Source organism: Tursiops truncatus, chromosome 7 (genome assembly GCF_011762595.2).
Source record: "Tursiops truncatus isolate mTurTru1 chromosome 7, mTurTru1.mat.Y, whole genome shotgun sequence".
In the NCBI taxonomy this organism is placed as follows: Eukaryota; Metazoa; Chordata; class Mammalia; order Artiodactyla; family Delphinidae; genus Tursiops; species Tursiops truncatus.
The window spans coordinates 93,678,904-93,705,023 of NC_047040.1; the positions used below are offsets into that span (position 1 = coordinate 93,678,904).

Here is a 26,120-nt window from a genome sequence, read left to right on the forward strand (position 1 = left end):
CTCTACTCTCTTCTTGCTTTCGTTTCAGAGGAGAAGTTATATATAATTCTTATTTTTGCTCCCATATATGTAAGGTGTTTTATTTTTTTCCCTGACTTCTTTCAGTGTTTTTTCCCTTATTTTTGATTTTCTGAAGTTTGAATGTGGTATGCCTGGGTGTAGTTTTTTGGGTGTTTATCCTGCTTGATATTCTCTGAGCTTTCTGGATTTGTGGTTTGGTATCTGACTTTAACTAGGGGAAATTTTCAGTCATTATTATTTCACTCATAACTTTCATGATTATGAGTCTGGGGCTGACAATTGAGAGAGTATGAGATAATAGGAAGAACTAATTTCCCGTATTTAGTGATGTTTTATGACTATCATCTAATCTCATAAGACTGATAAAGCATGAGAGAATCCTGGTTTAGTATTGTATTTCCAAGCTGAATTTTTAAGAACACTTAAAAACCGTAACAGGGACTTCCCTGGTGGTCCAGTGGGTAAGACTCCATGCTCTCAGTGCAGGGGTCCTGGGTTCAATCCCTGGTCAGGGAACTAGATCCCACATGCATACCGCAACTAAGAGTTTGCATGCAGCAACTAAGAGTCTGCATGCCACAGCTAAGAACTCTGCATGCTGCAACTAAGAAGTCCACATGCTGCTACTAAAAAAGATCCTGGGGACTTCCCTGGTGGTCCAGTGGCAAAGAGTCCACCTGACAATGGAGGGGATGCAGGTTTGATCCCTGGTCAGGGAACTACAATCCCATATGCCATGTGGCAAGTAGGCCCACACAGCACAACTAGAGCCCACGTGCTGCAAACTACAGAGCCCATGTGCTCTGGAACCTGTGCACCACAACTACAGAGGCCACGTGCCCTGGAGCCTGCCTGCCACAGCTAGAGAAGAGAAAACCCACACGCTACAACCAGAGAGAAGCCCACGCACTGCAACAAAGAGCCTGTATGCCACAACTAAGACCCGACACAGCCAAAAATAAATTAAATAAATAATAAATCTTTAAAAAAAAAAAAATCCTGCATACTGCAATGAAGACCTAGTGCAGCCAAAATAAATAAACAAATAAATAAATCTTAAAAATAAAGTAAGAGTTTATGGTATTGGAAGAGGGAAACATCATTGCTCATATTTTTCTTGAAAGTTTTTAAGGAAGGGAATAATATAATTTGCATTTTAGAAACTAAACTTAGGGTTGTGTGGGAGCAATTAGAAGGTAGGAGATGGAGTAATTCATAACTACCAACGTACCTTGGTGTACACCTATCCAGGTAAAGAGAATTTGACTGTATGAGGAGTTCTGTTTAATACCTTTTTTTAGCTTATGAGCTATTTCTTCACATTTTGTTTGTGGTAAGAGTCACTATTCCACCATCTTTGTAGCTGTGTTGTATTGCATGTCATGTTACATTTACCTTCATAATACTTACAGTTTTCTAATTTAAGGCATTTAAGATCTTGTGCATTCATCTTCCTCAAATGTTGTGGGGGTTTTGTTTGTTCGTTTACTTTACTTGGTCTTTATTGCTCCTCATGGGCTTTTATTTATTTACTTTGTGTTAAAGATTGACATGCACAAATATTAAATAACTTTTTTTTCTCAGAACTTAGTCTTACATATATAGTACATAATAGGTGTAAATGACCATAATAAGAGCAGGGAAGTAGTAGTATTGTAGAGCAGTGTTTCTCAACCCTGTTGACCTTAATGCCCACGTTTTGTAATAAATATTGTGTAATGCTCCCCTAATACTGAAACAAAATACATAGATATAATAATCTATGTCTACTGGTAATTTTTTAAAAAACTAATACAACACAGCATAACACAGGGGAAAAATAAAAATTATGCAAACTAAAATAATATGTATTTTTGAATGTAAATAGATAGGAGCTTTTCCATTTGTAATTTTCTTGTTTCTAGTTGTGGTCTTTTCCACCTAGAGAAGTTCCTTTAGCATTTGTTGCAAAGCTGGTCTGGTCGTGCTAAATTCTCTTAGCTTTTGCTTGTCTATAAATCTTTTGATTTTGTATTTTCTTGATTCGTGCCTCTATTCTTTTTCTGAGATGTTGTATCATCTGTACTATCATTACTCTGAATTCTTTTTCAGGTAGATTGACTCTCTCCACTTCACTTAGTTGTTGTTCTGGGGTTTTGTCTTGTTCCTTCATCTGGGACATATTCCTCTCCTCTCTCATTTTGTCTAACTTATTGTGATTGTGGTTTCCGTTCCTCTAGCTGCAGGGCTATAGTTCTTGCTTCTGCCGTCTGCCCCCTCATGAATGAGGCTGTGTAAGAGGCTTTGCAGGCTTCAGCGGGGAGGGACTGGTACCTGCCCACTGGTGGGTGGAGCTGGTTCTTGTCCCTCTGGTGGGCAGAGCCATGTCAGGGGGTGTGTTTATTGGGAAGCTGTGTGCTTAGAAGACTTTAAACAGCCTGTCTGCTGAAGGGTGGGGCTGTGTTCCCACCCTGTTGGTTGTTTGGCCTGAGGCGTCCCAGCACTGGAGCCTGCAGACTGTTGGCTGGGGCCAGGTCTTGGTGAGAAAATGGTGGCCTCCAGGAGGGTTCACACCAATGAGTACTTCTCAGAACTACTGCCACCCGTGTCCTTGTCGCTGCAGTGAGCCACAGCTGCTCCCCACCTTCACAGGAGACCTTCCAATACTAGCAAATAAGTCTGGCCCAGTCTCTTATGAGGTCACTGATTTTTTCCCCTGGGTCCTGGTACGCACGAGACCCTGTGTGTGCTCTCCAAGACTGAAGTTTCTGTTTCCCCCAGTCCTGTGGAATTCCTGCAGTCAAACCCCAGTGACCTTCAAAGCCAGATTCTCTGGCTGGGGAGCTTGACGTGGGGCTCAGAACTTTCACTCCTGTAGGAGAATTTCTGTGGTATAATTATGTTCCAGCTTGTGGGTTGCCCACCTGGCATGTATGGGATTTGATTTTATCACAGTTGTGCCCCTCCTATGTCTCATTGTGGCTTCTTCTTTGTCTTTGGATGTGGGCTATCTTTTTGGGTAGGTTCCAATGTTTTTTTGTCAATGGTTGTTCAGCAGTTAGTTGTGATTTTGGTGTTTCTTTAGGAAGAGGTGAGCTCACATCCTTCTACTCCACCATCTTGTTTGTATAATCATTAGATAGGAATGACTACACTGGAAGTCAATTTTAAAAAGAGTGAAATAAGTATATTTATATACTGGATTTTATTGAATCTAAGACAGCCTTGATTATAATATGCACTATTATTTTACATACCATTGAGGGAAGAACTGCTACAATTAAACTAATAGATCTCTGTGAATTTCAGAGATATTAAAGGGGGGAATCTGAATCATAAAATTGATGAAAGTTGATGTCTGTATGGAATCATTATAAACACTTGCTCTACAAACACAAGCTAATATAGCTGTGTGTGTTTGCAAGGCAGCTACTTCAATGTCACTGTTGCCAGTGACATGATTTTCCAAAGTGGCAAACAACTTTGGGTTAATTTTCTAATAAAGCAAAGTACAATATCCTTTTGCATTAACAGCATTTATGGTTCCTAGAAAATCCATTTTATATTAACACTGTACCAAAAATACTTTGTCCTTACAACCCTGATTCTTGATTCTTACTGCCTTCTCTTAAACATAAAACAGCAGCTTCATGGCTTTAACCCTGCTCTCATCTTTACATTTTTGTTCTGTTTCTGGACTACAGAGGCATTTACCTTGTCTTTATCCCCAAATGTGGATTTTTGTTTTCTCTTTATATTTTACCTATCCTGAGTTTGAAGCAAAGAGGATAAATCAAAGCCTGAACTTACTGACCCTATTTCCTTGGAAGTCTTTTTATTTGAAGTTTAAAAACTATTGCATGTGTCACTTTGATTTTTTAAAAATTCATTAAGAATATAGTTCTAAAATAAAAACCAGCTAAATGCCATAGGCAGCCATCTATACAAAAGTAAGTTTTGAGTGGCTACAATAAAAGTAGATGGTGAATAGCTCCTGTTAGGGAAAGACTGGTCACCTTTTTTTATTCACAGTGTGCATCATTCTTCCCAACATCAAGTAACAACATGCTCTAAGGTCCCACTTCTAATGTTATTTAACACAACAAGTTAAATAACATTAGGATTTAACTTCTGAAGTAAATGGTAACTTAAGCAAACAAAATTGTAAATAGAAACAAATGAAAAGACAGCCCACAGAATAGGAGAAATTGTTTGTAAATCATACATTTTATACAGGACTTGTATCTAGATATATTAAGAATTCATACAACTCAGTATGACAACCGAATTCAGAAATGGGTAAAGTATTTGAATAGGCATTTCTCCAGCAAAGACATACAAATGGGCAATGAGCACATGAAAAAAAAAATGCTTGACATCATTAGTCATCAGAGAAATAGAAATCGAAACCTCAGTGAGATACCACTTCATACCCACTAGCATGGCTAAACTCAAAAAGTCACATAACAAGTGTTGATGAAGATGTGGAGAAATTAGAATCCTTGAACACTGCTGGTTGGAATGTAAACTGGTCTAGCTACTTTGGAAAACAGTCTAGCACTTCCTCAAATGATTAAACGTAGAATTGCCATGCAAGCCAGCCATTCAACTCCTAGGTATATACCCAAGACAAATGAAAGTATATGTCCACAAAAAAACTTGTACATGAATTTTGATAGCAGCATTGTTTATAAAAGCCCAAAGTTGGAAACAGCCCAAATGTCTATCAACAGATAAATGAATAAACAAAATGTGGTGTATCCATACAATGGAATATTATTTGCTACAACATGGATGAATCTTGAAAATATTATGCTTAGTAATAGAAGCTAGTCATAAAAGACTATACAGTGCTGTATGATTCCATATATATGAAAATTCAGAATAGGAAAATCTTTAGAGACAGAAAATAGATTAGTGGTTGCTTAGGGCTGGGTAGACAGGACAGCGGTTAAGGGAGGGATAGCTAAAGGATACGAGGTTCCTTCTTTTTCTTTTTTTTCTTAATAAATTTATTTGTTTTATTTATTTACTTTTGGCTGCGTTGGGGCTTCGTTGCTACGTGCAGGATTTCTCTAGTTGCGGCAAGGGGAGGGCTACTCTTCATTGTGGTGTCCAGGCTTCTCATTGCAGTGGCTTCTCGTTGCGGAGCACGGGCTCTAGGCCCACGGGCTTCAGTAGTTGTGGCTCACGGGCTCTAGAGTGCAAGCTCAGTAGTTGTGGCGCATGGGCTTAGTTGCTCCGCGGCATGTGGGATCTTCCCGGACCAGGGCTTGAACCCGTGTCCCCTGCATTGGCAGGCGGATTCTTAACCACTGCGCCACCAGGGAAGCCCAAGGTTCCTTCTTGAGATGATAAAAATGTTCTAAAATTTACTGTGATGGTGGTAGTTGCACATATCTGTGAGTATACTAGAAAACGTTATTGAATTGTACACTTTAAGTGGGTAAATTGTATGGAATTATGAATTATATCTTCGTAAAGCTGTTTTTAAGAAAGAATAGGATATTCCAAAAAGTATGTATAATTTACATCAAATTTAAGGGGAAGAGACCAGGTCTTTACAGGTGGCATCTCTTAGCCCTCCCTCCCCTTCTCATTTGCCTTTTGCACCCCAAACTTGAGTCTGGGGGCTCAGAAGCCAACACTCTTTAAAGTCAATACCACCTCAAGGGGTCTGACTCCAGCTAAAAGAGAAGTGAGGATTAGGGAGGGTGGATGAAAGGATTTCTCTAAACCATCATTTACACCAAGCATAGGGCTTGCAATCAACCAGTGACAAAGCACCCAGGAGGCAACTGGCTACAAAAGCTTCTCTCAATAGAGTGCTTTCTCCTGGAGGGGTGAAGAAACCTCATTGTTACAGGCCTGGTACTGGTAGTGTGTGGCATCTGAAATTAGATTGCTCCGACTTCAAAACAGACCTGTGCATGTGGTGCTCAACTATTTTGTGCTCTGCAGGAGGCAAGTGAGGCCTATGTGGTTAGCCTGTGTGACAACACCTGTGTGCTTTCTATACCAAAGTGGAATAATTGTGCCAAAAGACCTTCGCTTAGCATGTTGTACACTTGCCCAATGATTTGCAAAGGTGGAGAATGTGCTTAAGAATTCATTTTAATGGCAACAAAAAAAGACCCAACATCTTTTTCTCATTTTCTGTAGTCCTAAACATTAGATTTTTTTTCCTGTTCAGTTTATTTTTCCAGTTTTATTAAGATATAATTGACAAAAATTAGATTTTTTTTCTTTTTTTTTTTACCGTGAGGTCAAAATGTACTTAAGTATCTTGATTGTGAATGGAAAAATGGTGACAGAATCGGTTATTGGCAAGTATTTTTCCATTTTCATTAGTGTATAAAGTTTTAATATAAATATGGAGACATAAAGCATTAAAAAGTCAAAATATTTCAATAAACAATACATTTCTTATTGATGACAACTAAGTGGTGTCTGTCATTTTATCATACAGTAGTTCCATCCATTCACTATACTTTTCTAATCAATTCTACATGCAAATACATGATTTTAATGTTTTTGGTACTATTCCTGTATGTTTGCTATCAAAATACATTAAACTAAAAAAAAAAACAATGTCAGCCAAGTTCCAGGTTTCTCAAAATGACACTGTTTGCATTATATACCACCAAATCCCACTAAAATGAATAGTTATTTAATTTTTAATATTAGTAATTATAATACAACCTAACAGGAATTTTTCCTTTGTTAATTATTCTCTAGTAGCTATTTTTAGTAGTATTGGCCCCTGGAAGATGATTGGGAATTTTGTGGATTTGTGTGGGGTTGTCACAGTGATTCAGGGATGCCATTAGGCCAGCTGTCCTGATGCCTAAGTTCAATAGGTCCGCTCGATTTAATACCTACCCCAGTGCTTGGTGCTTCCAACTCCTGGTCTTCTCAGAGATCTAGAGGATAAGTTCCCTATTGCAAACATTTTAAGTTGTAGCTTACTTTCTTTTGTCAGGTCAGCTACCGCTTGTCTGTCTGACTTAAACGTTTGTTGAAATCACTTATCCTCTGATGTTTTCTCTCCCATCTCTCTTTCATAGGGCATTTGTACCTTTTTTTTTTTCCTTTGCTGTCAATCCAGTGGTTCAAAGGAAGAAGAGATCACCAAGTGATCTATCTGCTGTGCTTAACAGTTCAATGGGAGATAATATTGCCTCCTAGAATTTGTAGAAATCATTTTAGTTGGTTTTGGTTGTTATGTATACTGGCTGGTGTACTTGCAGTTAGTGCTTATTTAGGGCTAGATCTGCTAAACACACTGCCACGTGTGAGGTCATCCAAAATGCCAGTGGTATTCATAGTTATCTGTTCATCCCACCCTTTTATTAACTCAGTATAAACACTATGTTTAAACACTAACATTTACTACAGCTGAGAGTAATGTGTAATCTTATTCATTACTATTTCTAAAGCTGAGCTTTTTGAAACTAATTTGCATTCAAAAATAAAAGTAAAGGGACTTCCCTGGCAGTCCAGTGGTTAAGACTTCGCCTTCCAATGCAGAGGGAGCTGGTTCTATCCCTGGTCAGGGAGCTAAGATCCCACATGCCTCGTGGCCAAAAACACCAAAATATAAAAACAGAAGCAATATTGTAACAATGGTCAGGGAGCTAAGATCCCACATGCCTCGTGGCCAAAAACACCAAAACATAAAAACAGAAGCAATATTGTAACAAACTCAATAAAGACTTTAAAAATGGTCCACATCAAAAAAAAAAATCTTAAAAAAAAAAAAAGAAATAAACAGCATCATGGCTCCTTATTAAAAAGAAGAACATACTGGATAAATTGTTTTCTTACTCTAAAGTTCAGCTTTGCTACATGTGTTTTCTTTATATTAACAGATATTTTGGTAAAAGACCTCAGTGGGATTGCAGAGGGGCCTCAAATCTTAATGAACTTCATCAGCTATTAAGTGACATAATGATTAGAAGATTAAAGGCTGAAGTTTTAACCCAGCTGCCCCCTAAAATCAGACAGCGTATTCCATTTGATCTTCCAGCAGCGGCAGCCAAGGTGAGAACCCGTGTTTGATTGAGAGTCTTATTTGAAATCATTTTAAATTATACTGTGAAAGATAGCACATATTTCATTTTTCACAGAAGGAAAAGTCCACTTTCTTAAAATAGGTTTAATTAATAGAGCCATATGAATTGGCTTTGTATCATTTCAAGAAGAGAGCAGGAAGAATTTAAATTTAGTCATCAAATAATGTGAAAAGATTTAGTATCTTAGTCATTTAAAAATATATTTCTGCTAAATAGAGAAAAAAAGCACTTCAACTGCAACATAGACTTAGTATTAAGAATTCTAAGGGAGACGCAAGAGGGAAGAGGTATGGGGACATATGTATATGTATAACTGATTTACTTTGTTATAAAGCAGAAACTAACACACCAATGTAAAGCAATTATACTCCAATAAAGATGTTAAAAAAAAAAATAAATAAAATAAAATAAAATAAAATGCAACCTGGACCTAATAACCTCAAGGTTTCCCCAGTGCCTGCCAACACGATTGGTACACCAACATCCCCAGGAGGGGCTGTTTAAAAGAGACTCCTGGCCTCCACCCTAGATTCACTGAGTCAGAACTTCTGGGCTTGGGAACTGGGATCGCTATTTTTTGAAAGCTGTCCCAAGGAGTTAGATGCAACTGGTCCAGCTTTTGGGAGCCACTGGCTACAACATAGTCCAGATTCAAGTTTTTCAAAAAATGTTCTCTAGCAGTATTGAGCTCATCAGCTCAGACATTGCCTTCCTTTTCTTTAAACATCTTTATTGGAGTATAATTGCTTTACAATGTTGTATTAGTTTCTGCTGTATGGCATTGCCTTCCTTAAGAAACAGTCTCACCCTTTCCTTCCCACCATCCCCAGAACCAACGTCTTCCTTCACTGTATATCCATTATATCTGGTACAGACTTTGTATCACATTATTATTATTCAAAAGGTGTTATTAAAAATTGGTTTACATATCTGAAAAAAAAAAATAAAAATATATTTCTGCTAAATAGAGAAAAAAAGCACTTCAACTGCAACATAGACTTAGTATTAAGAATTCTAAGGGAGACGCAAGAGGGAAGAGGTATGGGGACATATGTATATGTATAACTGATTTACTTTGTTATAAAGCAGAAACTAACACACCAATGTAAAGCAATTATACTCCAATAAAGATGTTAAAAAAAGAATTCTAAGTATATGTAGGGTGTGAAGCCCAATAATTATCAAGGAAAGTTCTTTTTCTTGCTGTAGGATTTTTTTTTTTTTTAAAGTACGAGTAGCTGTCTTCTAGGATAATTTGGATCCAGCCCTCTGTTCTTGAAATCCTGAAGCTCTGTGATCATGTTGTAAGATGTAAAGTTCAGCATATTAGAAACCAGAATTGGTAATACAAGATTAGATAATCCTTGTCTACATTTACTTTTGGGGAGTACAGTGCTTTTATAGTCTCTGAAATTTCTTCAAATCTGGATATAACTTTGTCAACAGAGACTGTTTATTGCCTTGTTTTGTCTTGAAAGCTGAGACTAAGAATTTTGTAAACATTGAGCAATATATTATTGGTAAAATAAAAACGATCTGATTTTCTGTATCCATTATTTTAACAAAAGAAAAATAAGAGTTAATATATGACTATGTTACATTTTATTTAACTAATATTCCCCGTCTTTATGCTTATTTAAATAAATTCAATGCTTTTAGTAAAAAATGCTTTGCTACCATATATATTTTTGCTACTGTGAGTTCAAGTTTTTGTTTTTACATAAAATTTTTATTTTATTTAAAAATTTTCTTAAATTTTTATTTTTACTTGACTACATGCTTCTCTGTAAGAGAAGGCTGCAGTTGTTTGATATATGATGTTAGCAAAGGGCTTGGTTTCCTCCCACACCTTGTCATTGCTTTCTGTCATTAGCGTAAACACGTGTCTGACCTACATCCACACTGATTGATGTTTTTTAAATCAACACACTGGCACCTATGGGAATTTTTCTTCATATATATATATATATTTCTGTATAAAAAAATAAGTAGGACATAATTCATTATTGCATTAATGCTATGTTCTTTATGCTGTATTTCTAAACATTATTTTCTCCTACATAGGAATTGAATTCCAGCTTTGAAGAGTGGGAAAAATTAATGAGAACTCCAAATTCAGGTGCCACCCAGACTGTCGTGGGGTTGTTTACTCGCATGTTTAAACAAACTGCTATTGCCAAGGTACTCATTGCTGGGCCATCATGTGTTTGTCTTGATACAAATTATTTAATGTATTTAATTTTTTTTAATTATGCAGCTTATTTGCATACTGCAACATGTCTTTGCCATTTAATTTTTAATCTCTATTATGGAAAAATTCAGACATATTCAAAGTAAACAGTAATGAACACTATTATACCTGTTCATATATCGATCCTTTTCTATATATGGGTATACTTTGATGAGGGAGTATAATATATATCACACTTTCTCATTTAAAGGATTTATATATATTCATGTTTGTTGCCAGCTTTTTCCATGGTGCTCCTACATAATTGCTACAAATAATCTTTTTTTATGTAAGTCAATCATTTTTAATTGGTATTATGTTTTTAGATCCCTACAGATAGATGTGTTCACATTCTGTTTGTCCAAAACTGCAAATTAGAGTTTTTAAATCTCAGTATGACTCTCAAGTAGACGCATCACACATTGTCTGCTGTTTTTACCGGCATGGTTGAACTTATACATACTAATGAGTGTCATCTTTCTCCAATTCTGAGATCTTTTATAACATAATTTTTTTTTATTTTATTTTTTATTTATTTTTGGCTGCGTTGGGTCTTCGTTGCTGCATGCGGGCTTTCTCTAGTTGTGGCGAGCGGGGGCTACTCTTCATTGTGGTGCACAGGCTTCTCATTGTGGTGGCCTCTCTTGTTACGGAGCATGGGCTCTAGGCGCACAGGCTTTCAGTGGTTTTGGTTCGCAGGCTCTAGAGCCCAGGCTCAGTAGGTGTGGCGCACGGGCTTAGTTGCTCCACGGCACGTGGGATCTTCCTGGACCAGGGATGGAACCCATGTTCCCTGCATTGGCAGGCGGATTCTTAGCCACTGCACCACCAGGGAAGTCCCTATAACATAATTTTTTTTTTTCTCTATAACATAATTTTTTAAAGAGAGGTTTATTGAGGTATAATTCACATACAGTGAAATTTGTCTTTTTAAAACATATTGTTTGATGAGGCTTGACAAATACATATAGTCAGTTACCACTACAATCAAGGTAGAGAATATTTGCATTACCCCCAAAAGTTTCCTCATGCACCTTTGTAGTCATTTCCATCACATCTCCCTCTAGACGTTGGTGGTCACAGATCTGCTTTCTATCACTATAGTTTTGAATTTTCCAGAATGTCACAAAAATGGAATCCTATAGTATGTAGCCTTTTGTCTGGCTTATTTCACTTAGCATAAAGCTTTTGAATATTGATCCATTAGTTTTTTCATTTATATTGCTGACTGATATTCCAATGTATGGATACATAAATATTTATATATCTATATTAATATAACAATTTTTAAAAATTCCTTTACCACATAATGGCCATTTGGCATAGTCTCAGTTTGGGCTATTGTGAATAAGCCTGTTTTAATCATTCATGTACAAGTCTTTGTATAGACGTATTTTCATTTCACTTGAGTAAATAGCTGGAACTGGGACTGCTGGGTCATATGGAAAGCATAGATTTAACTTCATAAAAAGCTGTGAAATTGTTTTTCCAAGTGCCATATTTTTGCATCCCTACTGGCAACGTGTCAGAGTTCCAGTTGTCCTATATCTTTGTTAGCACTTAGTATTGTCAGTCTGTTTAATTTTAGTTATTTTTCTCAGTATGTAGTAGTATCTCATGATTATTTTAACTTGCCTTTTCTTAATGGCTAATGATATTGAGCATATTTTCATGTGCCTTTTAGCCATTCATTTTTTTTTTTGGAAAAGTGTTCATATCAAGCCCATATTTATATTGGGTTATAAGAGCCCTTGATATATTTTGGAAACAAATTCTCTAACATTTCCAAATAATTCTTCTAAGTCTGTAGATCCCATTTCTGTTTTATTTTTTTATATATATGTAAATTTATTTATTTTATTTTATTTATTTTTGGCTGCGCTGGGTCTTTGTTGCTGTGCACAGGCTTTCTCTAGTTGCAGACAGTGGGGGGCTACTCTTTGTTGCGTTACTCAGGCTTCTCATTGTGGTGGCTTGTTCAGGGTGGAGGTTCAGTTTGTTTTCTGATTTTGTGGGGGTTTTTTTTTTTTGTTTGTTTGTTTGCATATGGATTTTCAGTTGTTCCAGCACTCTTTGTTGGAAAGACAGTTTTTCCCTCATTGAGTTATCTTGGCACCTTCATAAAAAATCACTTGGTTATATATGTATAGGTCTGTTTCTGAACTTTCTATTCTGTTTCATTGATCTATACATCTGACCTTACAGAATACTACATTGGCTTGATTACTCTACCTTTATAATAAGTCTTGAAATCACATGGTGTTCACCCCTACTTTATTCTTATTCAAAATTGTTTTGTCCCTTATAAGTCCTTTGCTTTTCCTTACGAGTTTTTAGAATTAGCTTAAGTATGTACAATTTTGATTGGAATTGTTTTGAGTCTATGGATTAATTTGTAAGAATTGACTTCTTTTTTTAAATTGAGATACAGTTGACATACAACGTTATATTAGTTTCAGGCGTACAACATAATGATTTGATGCTTGTATATATTGCAAAATGATCACCACAGTAAGTTCAGTTAACCTCCATCACCATGTATACTCACAAAATTTTTTTCTTGTGATGAGAACCCTTAAGATCCACTTGTTTAGCAACTTTCAAACATGCAACGCAGTGTCATTAACTGCTGTCACCATGCTGTAGATTACGTCCCGTGACCCATTTATTTTATAACTGGAAGTTTGTACCTTTTAACCTCCTTTGCCCATTTCACTCACTGCCCCCAGCCCCTTGCCTCTGTCAGCCACCAGTCTGTTCTCTGTATCTGTGAGCTTGGTGGGGTGGGGGTTGGAGTTGTTTGTTTTTTTTTTTGTTTTCACATATAAGTGAGATCATAAGGTATTTGAGTTTCTCTGTCTGATTTATTTTGCTTATTAGCATAATACCCTCAACAATACATGTTGTTGCAAATGGCAAGATTTCTTTCTTTATTATGACTCAATTATATTCCATTGTGTATATATATACATACCACATGGTGTTTTTTTTTTTGGTTGCTTTGGGTCTTCGTTGCTGCGCGTGGCTTTCTCTAGTTGCGGTGAGTCGGGGCTATGCTTCATTGCGGTGCGCGGGCTTCTCATTGCAGTGGCTTCTCTTGTTGCAGAGCATGGGTTCTAGGCATGTTCGCTTCAGTAGTTGTGGGTGGCGGGCTCTAGAGCGCAGGCTCAGTAGATGTGGTACATGGGCTTAGTTGCTCCACGGCATGTGGGATCTTCCCGGACCCAAGATTGAACCCATGTCTCCTGCATTGGCAGGTGGATTCTTAACCACTGCGTCACCAGGGAAGTCCCCTATATACCACATTTTCTTTATCCATTTATACATCAGTGGACACTTATGTTGTCTTGGCTATTGTAAATAATGCTGCAGTGAACATGGGGATGCATATATCTTTTCGAGTTAGTGTTCTCATTTTCTTGGCTAAATACCTGAAAGTGGAATTGCTGGATCATACGGCAGTTCCAGCTAAATTTTTGAGGAACCTCCACACAATTTTCCATATCAACTGCACCAATTTTCATTTCTACCAATAGTGCACAAGGGATCCCTTTCTATACATTCTCATCAGCACTCGTTACTTCCTCTCTTTTTGATAATAGCTGTTCTAACAGGTGTGAGGTGGTATTGAGTATTGACTTCTTAATATTATTCAATCTCCTGATCCATGAAGAGAGTATCTCTCTCTTTTGATTTAGGTCTTTAATTTCTCCCAGCAACGCTTTCTAGTTTTCTTGAATACATTTTGTTAGATTTATTTCTAGGTATTTCATGTCTTTTTATGCTCTTGTAAATAGTACTTTTTTTTTTGTAAATAGTACTTTTAAATTTAAATTTCTACTTTTTCATTGCTAAATACAGGATTTTCATTGATTTTTGTATATTGGTCTTTTATTTTGTAACCTTGCTGCACTCACTTAATAGTTCTTATGGTTTTTTGGTAAATTCTTTGGGATTGTTTACATAGACATCATTTTATCTGCATGTAAAGGTACTTTTATTTCTTCCCTGTAATCTGTATGCCTTTTATTTATTTTTGTTGCCTATCACATTGAAGGAACAAAAGTACAATTTTGAACAGAAGTGGTAGGGTTGAATAGCCTTCCCTGCTGCCAGTCTTAGAAAGAAAGCATTCAGTCTTTCACCATTGATTATGATGTTATCTTTAAGATTTTTACTGATGCCCTTTCCTAGGTTGAGAAAATTTCCTTCTTTTCCTAGTTTGTTGAGAGGAGAGATGAGACATATAAAATGTTTTCCTTTGGCAGAGCAGCAGTAAGAACGTAGCTACCATAAAAGTGGATAAGAAGAAAACAGATAAAATGTAACAAAATTGTAAAAGCTGAGCATAGGCTGCCATGACAGTCCAAAATAATAGGAGTTCCTGACACAGGGAGTCCATACTCACTCACAAGCTTTATTTCCATTGGCCTCTACCACATGCTGACTAGGAGATGAGAGAGCACCCCTACTGGTAGCGTACAAGCACAATACCCTACCTATTTCCTGGACCCTTTTCTCAACTCACACTAATCAAAAGCCTTAAGCCACTGTGAGAGAGGTAAAGTCCCCCTCCCCGAGCCTCCAAAGTCCAGTTCAGGATCAACTGTTTCTGGGGGCTGAATAGAAACAAAACCCATCTACACCTGGGAATTGGGCAGGAAACCCTATTGAAATCAGGACCTTTATTGAGACAGAAATCTGTTACTACTGGAGGAGAGGCAGGAACGTCTGTCCTGCCCAGGACCACCCACAGTTATATGACATAGTTTGGTTGTCTTAGGGGAGCGGGACAGAAACACCAGGAAAGCCACACCTCCAAGACTCAGCTGGAGCAAAGGGCCTACCTTATACTGATGTGCTACCTGTAGATCCAAGAAATCTTCCGTCCATTATCATGAACTGAACAATGAGAAACCATCAAGATTAATGTAGTACTGGGGGAGAGAGATATCCCTCTATAGTTCAGGCATGCAGGGACTGCTGAAAGCTTAGAGTGCAGTTGGGACACTTAGAAGAATTCTTGGCACACACTTTCACAAGGTAGAAGCATCCCACTATTGGGGACATTTCAAATTTGTGGTGCACTGAAGGTAAAGCAAGAGAACCTAAATAGAACTCAGTATTGACTAGATTGTTGCAGTCCCTCACATACTATCACCTTGATAGAAAAAGAAGCATGCCCTTTTTTGGGTGTAAATATAATTTATCTCCGTCTGTCCTGTTCTTCCACACATAATTTCTAGTATTTAATAGAAATTATGAAATAAACAAAAAAGCAATTTAAAAAAACATCATCCATTGTCAAAGATAATGTAATCTATAAAGCCAGATGGAGAAATAACTCAGATTTTAGAACTGTTAGACAAGGACTTTAAGAAAGCTATGAATAATATGTTAAAGGAGCTAGTAGAAAAGGTAAACAACATAAATGAAAAAGATGGAAAATTTCAGAAGAAATATAGAAACTGTAAAGACAGTAAAAGGAAAATGCTAGAAATAAAAACATAGTATCTGAGAAAAAAATAATTCTTTCAATCAGCTTATAAACCAATAGTTGAGATAAAAAGTAATAATAAAAAAATGTAAATCATAAAAAAATGTAAACTTTTTTTTTTAATCCAAATTTCTTGAAGGGTATCTAGCCCCCATTTCTTTTTTTTTTTTTAATACATTTATTTATTTATTTATTTATTTTTGGCTGCATTGGGTTTTTGTTGCTGCGTGCAGGCTTTCTCCAGTTGCAGTGAGCGGAGGTTACTCTTAGTTGCGGTGTGTGGACTTCTCAATATGGTGGCTTCTCTTGTTGCGGAGCACAGGCTCTCGGCATGCAGGCTTCAGTAGCTGTGGCATGCAGGCTCAGTAGTTGTGGCTTGCAGGCTCTAGAGCACAGGCTCAGTAGTTGTGGCACCTGGGCTTAGTTGCTCCTCGGCATGTGGGGTCTTCCCGGACCAGGATATTTATCTTAGAGAAATGAAAACTTGGGTTTACACAAACATCTTTACAAGAATTTATTTATAATAACCCCAAACTTGGAAACAACCCAAATGTCCTTCAAACAAATTGTAGTACATACATATAATGAAATACTCCATTAAAAGGAATGGACTATTGATAAATGCAAAAGCAGTATACTTAGTGAAAGAAGCAAATATCAAAAGTTTACATATATCGTGGCACCATTTTTATAACATTTTCAAAATGGTAGAATTATAGTGATAGAAAATATCATTATTCCAATGTAATTTTCTGGTGTTGATATTGTACTATAATTATATAAGAAGTGATCATTAGGGGAAGCTAGGTTAAGGGTACATGGGAACTCTGTATTATTTTTGCAGCCTCTCATGTATCTAAACTTTTTTCAGAATAAAAAGTTTTAAGTGGTATATATAGTGGACACAATAAAGTAATCTAATGACAGAAAAAAAATTCAAGTTAATCCAAAAGAAGAAAAGGAAGATAAAGGAACAAAGAACAACTACATCAAATAGAAAGCAACTTACAAAATGGTAGATTTAAATCCAGTTTTATCAATAATTGTATTAAGTGTAAATGCTCTAAACCCAGCAATTAAAAGACAGGAATTGTCAGATTGCATAAATTATATGATATCTATAAGAAGTTCTCTTTAAGTACAAAGGCTAAAGGTTAAAAATAAATGGATGAAAACAATAATCAAAAGAAAGATGAAGTAAATATATTAATATGAAATGATGTAGGCTTCAGAGCAAAGAATATTACCAGGATTAGAGAGGAAACTTACATAAAGATAAAGGAGCCAATTCTTTCTGACTCATAACAGTCAGAAATATGTGCATATCTATTAACTAAAACTTTTTTAGAAAACAGAAGAGGAATAAATATCTCTCAAATAATTTTATGAAGTGGAATTACTCTGACACCAAAACCACACAGACACATCAGAATAGAACTACAGACCAATATCCTTTATGAATATAAAAATCCTTAACAAAATGTTAGCAAATTAAATCCACCAGTATGTTAAAAAGTATTTATACCAGCAATGTAAGGTTTGTATAACATTGGATTAATTAATCACGGTATTTCACCACATTAACAGAGTGAAAATGGAAAACCATTCAATTATACCAATGAAAACATTTGATAGAATTCCACATCCATTCATGATAAAACATCTCAGCAGACTAGGAGTAGAAAGGGACTTCCTCATCCCAGTAAAAGGCATTTTTGAAAAACTTACAACTAACATCATAGTTAATGCTCAAAGACTGAATGCTGTTCCCTAAGATCAGGAACAAAATAAGAAAGTCTGCTCTCACCACTTCACTTCATCACTTTTGCTTCAACATTGTTTTCATAACTGTGCAATAGCCTAGAAAAAGGAACAAGAGGTATGCAGATTGAAAAGGACAACATGATTGTCTACATAGAAAATCAAAGAACACTTCAAGCTACTAGAACTAATGATTGAATTTATCAAGGTCACAGGATTCATGTTCAAGATACAAAAATCATTTGTAGTTCCATATACGAGCAATGAAAAATTGGAAATTGAAATTTGTAAAATACAATTTACAATAGCATCAATAAACATGAGCTAATTTTGGAATAAATTCAGCAAAAAATATATTCAGTGAAAACTATGAAACATTGTTTAGAGAATGTAAAGCAAATTTAAATGACAAGATAAATCGTGTTCATAAATCAGAAGATTTGATATTGTTAAGATGCCTGTTCTTTGTAAATTAATTTATATACTCAATACAGTGTTAATCAAAATCCCTGTAGTCTTTTTTTATTGAAATTGACAAACGGAATGTAAAATTTATGAAGCAGTACATAAGGACTTACTGTAGCCAAAATAATTCTGAATGAAGTTGGGAGACTCACACCACATAATATAAATACTTACTATAAAGTTACAGTGATAAAACTTTGTGATATTGGCATAAGAATAGACATTTAATGAACCAGAAAAGAGAGATCAGAAATAGCCATTCATATTGATTGTCAACTGATCTTAGGAAAGGGGACAAGATAACCCAATAGGGAAATGATAGTCTTCTCAGCAAATGGTACTAGGACAGTTAGATATCCATAAGAAGAAAAAAAGAGCCTTGATCGTTATTTCACACCATACATAAAAACTAACTTGAAGTGAATCATAGACTTAAATATAAAAGATAATTTATAAAACTTTTAATAGCATACATATTTTAAAATATCCCATCCTTTGGGTAGGAACATTTTTTAGATGGGATGCTGCATACTTTAAAGGAAAAACCAATGGGACTCAAAACTTTAAAATTTGTGGTGTTTAAAATTATCGTGTATGAAAGACACTGCTGTGAAAATGCTAATGCAAAATATAGATTGGAAGAAAATATTTGTAATACATTCCACCTGTTCCATTTTCCCATATCATAATTTTTGGTTTTATCAGTGTTCATTGTTTACAGTATAATGACTGTTAAACATTTCACAGTTGAGCTATAATTACATTTCCTTGACAACTATTGTTTTTCTTAGAGTTAATAACTATCTTGTTTTTTGTTTGTTTGCTTGCTTACTTAGCTTTCTTTGTACTTAGTACTGAGTATAGAATGCTGCTTAAAGGAAAAGAATATATATGAGAACCTTGTAGATAATTTCCTGCGTGCGTAAGAAACCCTAGTTGGAAGTCAGAAATGTTGATAGTCAATAGGAAGTTGCACCTAATTCCTAGGATCCTTGAAGAAAAAGAAAGGAGATGAAAAGTCAGTTGTCCCAGATTGGAATATATTCCCAAAGATTATTGGTAGCAGAAGGCTACCCCGACTTCCTACATTATAGATGTAGTAACTTTGAGGGGAGGTATCTGGTTATTACATTTAATATTGTTTCCATGTGAAAATGTGTTTCAGAGTTCTCCCAAACCTCTTTGTAAATGAACTTCTGAAATACCACAGATTATAAATTGGTTACTATGTTGTGTGCGTACTAACAGTTGAAGCTTCCTTTCTTTGGCTAAATGTTTTCCTAATTCAACAGACATTTATTGAGTGCTTACTATGTGGCAAGGATTATGCTTGGTGCTAGGGAGGCATGGTGAACAAGACATGGTGTAGATTACCTCTACACTATGGAACTATGTAGTAGGAACTATGTAGTTCCTACCTCTCAAGGAACTTGGAGTCTCTTGGGGAAGACAGTAAAAGTAAATGTTCAACTACAATAGAGCATATTTAGGGCTTAAAAAACAGAATATTTTGGAAGGACATGGGAGAAGATACTTGGCCAAGTCTTGGGGATTCAGGAAAAATGTTCCAAGGAATGAAAAAGTTAAGATTTAGCAAACCGAAATGGAGGGGAGTGAAATGGGAATGGGATGGAGCTGATGGAATGTATTTCAGCACATGAATCATTTGTGCAAACTCACAAAGATTAACCAGGAATGGTATATTTAGGGAACCAAAAGTAGGTCATGGCAAAAGCCTAGTATGTCAGAGAGGAATTCTGAGAGAGACTAGGTTGGAGACCACAGAGAGCAGTACCACATCATGAAGGTCACAGTTCACAGTGTGTAATTTATCCTAAGGGTTCTGAGCAATCAGATATTGTGGAGTAGAGTAAAATGATCAGATTTGCGCTTTAGAAAAAGAACTGTAGCTACAGGCATGCCTCATTTTGTTGAGCCTCACTTTATTGCACTTTGCAGATCGCATATTTTTTTACAAACTGAGGGTTTGTGGCAGCCCTGCATCCAGCAAGTCTCATTGGCATTATTTTTCCAACAGCATTTGCTAACTCATGTCCCTGGGTCACATTTTGGCAATTCTCTCAATATTTCAAACTTTGTCGTTATTATTATATTTGTTATGGTGATCTGTGATCAGTCATCTTTGCTGTTGATATTGTAATTGTTTTGGGGTGCCTTGAACAGTGCCCATATAAGAGAGTGAAGTTAACCAATAAATGTTGTGTGTGTTCTGACTGCTCACCAGCCAGCCATTCCCCCATCTCTCTCCTTCTCCTCGGGCCTCACTATTTGCTGAGACACAGCAATATTGAAATTAGGTCAATTAATAACCATACAATGGCCTTTAAGTGTTCGAGTGAAAGGAAGAGTTGCATGTCTCTCACTTTAAATTAAAAGATAATGATTAAGCTTAGTGAGGAAGGCATGTTGAAAACTGAGACAGGCTGAAAGCTAGGCCTCTTGCACCAAACAGTTAGCCAGGTTGTGACTGAAAAGGAAAAATTCTTGAAGGAATTTAAAAGTGTTACCCCAGGGACTTCCCTGGTGGTCCAGTGGTTAAGACTCCTCGCTCCTAATGCAGGTGGCTTCGGTTCAATTCCTGGTAAGGAAACTACATCCTGCATGCCACAACTGAAGATCCTGCATGCCGCAATGTAGATCCTGCGTGCTGCAATGAAGATCCTGCGTGCCGCAACTAAGACCCGGTGCAGCCAAATAAATAAATGCACATATATATATATATAAATAGACATTAATTATTATATATTATTATGTGTGTATATACATACATAAATGCATACATAAATATATATTAATTATATATGTAACTCCAGTGAACACACAAATGATAATAAGAAAGGAAAACTATCTTACCGATGATATGGAGAAAGTTTTAGTGGTCTGGATAGGAAATCAAACCAGCCACAACATTCCCTCAAGCCAAAGCCTAATCTAGAGCAAGGCCCTAACTCTCATCAATTCTTTGAAGGCTCAGAGAGGTGAGGAAGCTACAGAAGAATACAGTAAGTCCCCTACATACGAACCTTCAAGTTGCAAACTTTCAGAGATGTGATCATGTGTTCGTGTGTCCAGTCACGTAAGTTAGTTCACAGTCTGGCATACATTATCACGTGCATGCATCCTCTACAAGTGGTTGTGCTTTTCTGTACTTTACTGTACAGTTCTCTATAGAGTACAGCAGTACAGTATCTTTATTTCCAGCCCAGGATGTCCGGAAGCAAGCGTAAAAGCAGCAGTATATAGCCAATTGTGTTAGTTGGGTACCTAGGCTAACTTTGCTGGACTTACAGACATGCTCTCAGAATGGAACTTGTTCATATGTAGGAGACTTATGTAGTTTGAAGGTAGCAGAGGTTGGTTCATGAGGTTTAAGGAAAGAAGTCATCTCTGTAACATAAAAGTACAAGGTGAAGCAGCAAGTGCTGATGTAGAAGCTGTAGCAAGTTATCCAGAAGCTCTAGCTAAGATAATTAATGAAGGTGTCTACCTTAAACAACAGATTTTCAGTGTAGATGAAACAGCCTTCTACTGGAAAAAGATGCCATCTAGGACTTCTATAGCTAGAGAGAAGTCAGTGTCTAGGTTCAAAGCTTCAAAAGACAGGCTGATTCTCCTGATAGGAGCTAGTGCAGTTGGTGACTCTAAGTTGAAGCAAGTGCTCATTTACCATTCTGAAAATCCTAGGGCCCTTAAGAATTTTGCTAAATCTACTTTGCCTGTGCTGTATAGATGCAACGAGAAAACCTGGTTGACAGCACGTCTGTTTACGACATGGTTTACTGAATATTTTAAGCCCACTGTTGAGAACAGTGCTCAGAAAAGATTTCTTTCAAAGTACTACTGCTCATTGACAATGTACCTGGTCTGATGGAGACATAAATTGAGATTCATGTTGTTTTCATGCCTGCTAACACAATATCTATTCTGTAGCCCCATGGATCATGGAACAATTTCAACTTTCAACACTTAATCTTTAAGAAATATATTTCATAAGGCTGTAGCTGCCATAAATAGTGATTCCTCATTTAGATCTGGGCAAAGTAAATTGAAAACCTTCTGGAAAGGATTCACCATTCTACATGCCATTAAGAACATTTACGATTCATGGGAAGAGGTCAAAATATCAACATTAACAGGAGTTCGAAGGAAGTTGGAGTCCAACCCTCCAGGATGACTTTGAGGGGTTCAAGACTTCAGTGGAGGAAGTAACTGCAGATGTGGTAGAAAATAGCAAGAGAACTAGAATTAAAAGTGGAGCCTCAAGATGTGACAGGATTGCTGCAATCTCATGGTAAAACTTTAGTGAAAAGGGGTTGCTTCCATGGATGAGCAAAGAAAGTGATTTCTTGAGATGAAATCTATTCCTGGTGAAGTTTGTTGAAATGACAAAGGATTTAGAATATGACCTAAATTTAGTTGATAAAGCAACGGCAGAGTTTGAGAGGATTGATTCCAGTTTTGAAAGAACTTCTGCTGTGGTAGGATGCTATCAAACAGCATTGCAGGCTACAAGGAAATTGTTTGTGAAAGGAAGAGTCGATTCATGCAGCAAACTTCAGTGTTATTTTAAGGTACTGCTACAGCCACCCCAACCTTCAGCAACCATCACCCTGATCAGTCAGCAGCCATCAGCATCTAGGCAAGATGCTCCACCAGCAAAAAGATTATGACACGCTGAAGGCCCAGATGGTTAGCATCTTTTAGCAATAAAGTATTTTTAAATTAAGATATGTACATCATTCTTTTAGACATAATGCTATTGCACACTTCATAGACTACAGCATAGTTTAAACATAACTTTCGAACACACTGGGAAACCAAAAAATTCATGTGACTCACTTTCTTATAATATTTGCTTTATTTCTGTGGTCTGGAACTGAATCTGCAGTATCTCCAAGGTATGCCTGTCTGTGGAGAATGCATTGGGAGGAATAAGCCTGTAGGCAGGGAATCCAGTTGGGATGCCGCACTGGTCACCTAGGTGATCTGAACCAAGGGTAGTGGCTGTACCACATCTTAACTGGAAAGAAAGAATAATTCAAAATATATTAAGACATTGGTGTTCGACTGAATATGGAGGAGAGGGTAAAAGCCTACTAGATTTTTTTGCTTGGCCAACTGGGTTGATGTTTCTGCCATTCACGGAGACTGGGAGAAACAGGAGATACCTTTTGTGCGTAGTTCCCCATTCAGTATGATCTGTGCCAAATTCACAAGGCTCGAGCTATGAGGTAATAGAAGATTTGTTTTGTACTCTGCAGCATCATATCGGAAATGCTTTTCTTTTTATTGAATCACTTGAACAATTAAGTCGAGAAATTTAAGGATAATTAGAACTATCTAATGATAGTTTATATAAATTTGAAAATCTTGATGAGAGTAAGAAGGAACATTTAAAGAAAATGAGTTTTCAAGTAAATGCATTTGTGTGAGTATACTTATAGGATGTGCTATTTTATTTTATTTTATTTTATTATTTTATTTATTTATTTGGCCGCGCCACGAGGCTTGTGGGATCTTAGTTGCCTGAGCAGGGATCAAACCCGGGCCCTCAGCAGTGAAAGCAGGGAGTCCTAACCACTGGACCGCCAGGGAATTCCCCAGGATATGCAATTTTAGAGGCATATACTTAATTACTACCTAAAGTAAAGCGAACTCTTCATGATTTGTGATATTTAATTTTTTAAAGGCTATAACTTCATAATAAATAACATGTAAAGTGTAAAATCTTGTTCTTGTCAGATCTTCTGAGGAAGCAAGTACTTCCCACATCCATCTATATCACTGTTGTAACACTGTCCATTCATTGTGGTTAGGGAGCAGTGGGCTAGAAAGGACCTCTGTGGGTCATCCGCTCTTACTTTACTCCAGGCAGAGTTATGCATAAAATCTTCCAGACAAATGGGTCTCCATCTATCCTAGTTTTATAGATCTCCAGGACAGGTTTCTTTGCCTGCTCTCATCTTTTCTCTTTTTCTTATATCCTGCAATGTCTTAGGCAGATGGGAATACAGTACCAGTGTTTCAAATTAGGTCATGTCAGCAAATTAGGTCATATTAATCTGATAATTTTTCATGTATACAGTGTGATACTATGTAATGGTGTTGACATGTCATCCATGTGCTGTATAAACATTTATCCTGTTCTGCCTTTTGAGATTAAGTACTTGTACCTCTTTGGGGGATAGAGGCTGTATAAGTTTTAAGTATGTTTGTTTTTACATTATTGAGATCTCTTTTTCAGATATTTCTTAATAAGAAATTTAATAATGATAATGGTAAGCAGTAAATGATAATGATAAACACTAAACAAAGGAAAAGACCGTAAAATAATAAATGTTACTAGTACAAAGTCAGTTACTGAAGGATCTCAGATAATTATAATTACTTTTCTTCCTCTATAACATTATTTTTATTTCTCTGTAATATTTGTTGAGAATATAATTGATAAAAATGAACAGATTCTTTTTTTTTCAATTGAAGTATAGTTGATTGACAATGTTGTTTTAGTTTCTGCTGTACAGCACAATGATTCAGTTATATATGTATACATTCTTTTTTATATTCTTTTCCATTATGGTTTGTCACAGAATATTGAATATAGTTTCCTGTGCTACACAGTAGGAACTTGTTGTTTATCCATTCTACAATAATAGTTTACATCTGCTAGTCTGAAACTCCCAATCCATCCTTCCCCCATCCCCTCCCTTCCTCTTGGCAACCACAAGTCTTGAACAGACTCTTTAGATTTAGGATCAGCCTAATACTCTCCTAGAAAAAAACAGATGTAAGTTGTATGTGAACTCTCGGTTATTTTCTGGTACTTTGTAACAATGTCTCATTTTTAGAGAAAACCATTTTAAGAGAAATGCCAGTTATTTTTCTATGAAAGTGATTAAGTCAACCCAAAATTTTAAATTTCCTGTCACTGTGGGGATGGCAGCATTTCTTAGTGCCTTAAAAACTTTGCACAGGGAAATTGCTTTAAACACAAAGCACATTTTCTGTTTGCTGTGTTGCCTCAGCCGCTTAAACAGGTAGAATCCTACTTATAATATGCAGTGAGGTATAATGAGGTCACTGCAATGTTCCTGCCACACAGGGACTGGGATGTCGTGAGACTAGGGTGCCTCTTCCTGAGCCAATTGTTTTGTTTAGGAAAGGGTGTCTGGCTCTGAACCGGGCACTGTAGGCCCCTGTTTATTAGTAAGGAGATGGTCAGTAATAATAAAGGGCAAATAAAACAATGATATTATCATTTTAGAGCAGGAAGGAGATGGTATGTTAGCTACGTGGCTATGTGGAATGGAGGAAGGCTTTAGTAAAGATGTGGAAATATCCACTTGAGAAGGAAGAGTGGTTTAGGTTTTTGGGATGGCAGGAATGGTTAAGTCTGGATCACAGGTGGAGGGATTTGCCTTAGAGAAGAGAAGAAATACCTCTCTTGTACAAAAGGAAAGGAAGTGATGATGAGTAAAAGTAAGGAAAGGTAACAGAATTCTCACGTGATGAGTTCTGTTTTCTCTGGGCAGTGGGAAGTTTGAGAGCTAAGAGGCATAGGTTCTGATTTCGAAGAAAGTGGCAAAGGTTGAAATTGTTCTTGCAGTTTACTGGAGGAATATAGTAATAATAAGAGCTAACACTTTTACAGTGTTACCACGTGCCAACTGTTCCAAGCATATTTTATGCACTAACTCATTTAATTCTTACCACTCTAAAGGTAGTAAGTAATTTTTATCCCCTTTTATACGTTGGGGAAACAAGGCACAGAGTTTAAGTGACTTGCTCAGGGACCCTTAGATTGTAAATGACGGAGGCAGGATTTGAACATAGACAGTTTGGCTACAGAGTACGTGCACTTACCCATCATTCCACTAGGATAGCAGAACATTTAATATTTGTCAGTGACCATGGGTTTATGGTGACTCCTGTTTCCCTATTAGTGATTTTTTAGCATCCCTGTACAGGCATAGAGAAAGAAGATATAGAATTTAGAAGTCTATACATTCTGTATGTTATCATTTTACACACCCAAAGAAGATTTATTCTTGCTTAACTTCAGTTGTACAAA

The 26,120-nt window shown here is 36.6% G+C and overlaps 1 protein-coding gene across 8 annotated transcripts in view; it reads left to right on the forward strand.

The window, feature by feature from the left end:
• Window positions 1-26,120, forward strand: part of ZRANB3 (zinc finger RANBP2-type containing 3) — a 228,935-nt gene that overhangs the window by 159,152 nt on the left and 43,663 nt on the right. For all 8 annotated transcript variants that reach the window (XM_073807755.1, XM_033860228.2, XM_073807756.1 and 5 more), the window contains 2 exons: window positions 7,872-8,043; window positions 10,140-10,256. In XM_073807755.1, coding sequence (XP_073663856.1) covers window positions 7,872-8,043; window positions 10,140-10,256 — 289 coding nt within the window. The remainder of the gene's footprint in view (window positions 1-7,871; window positions 8,044-10,139; window positions 10,257-26,120) is intronic.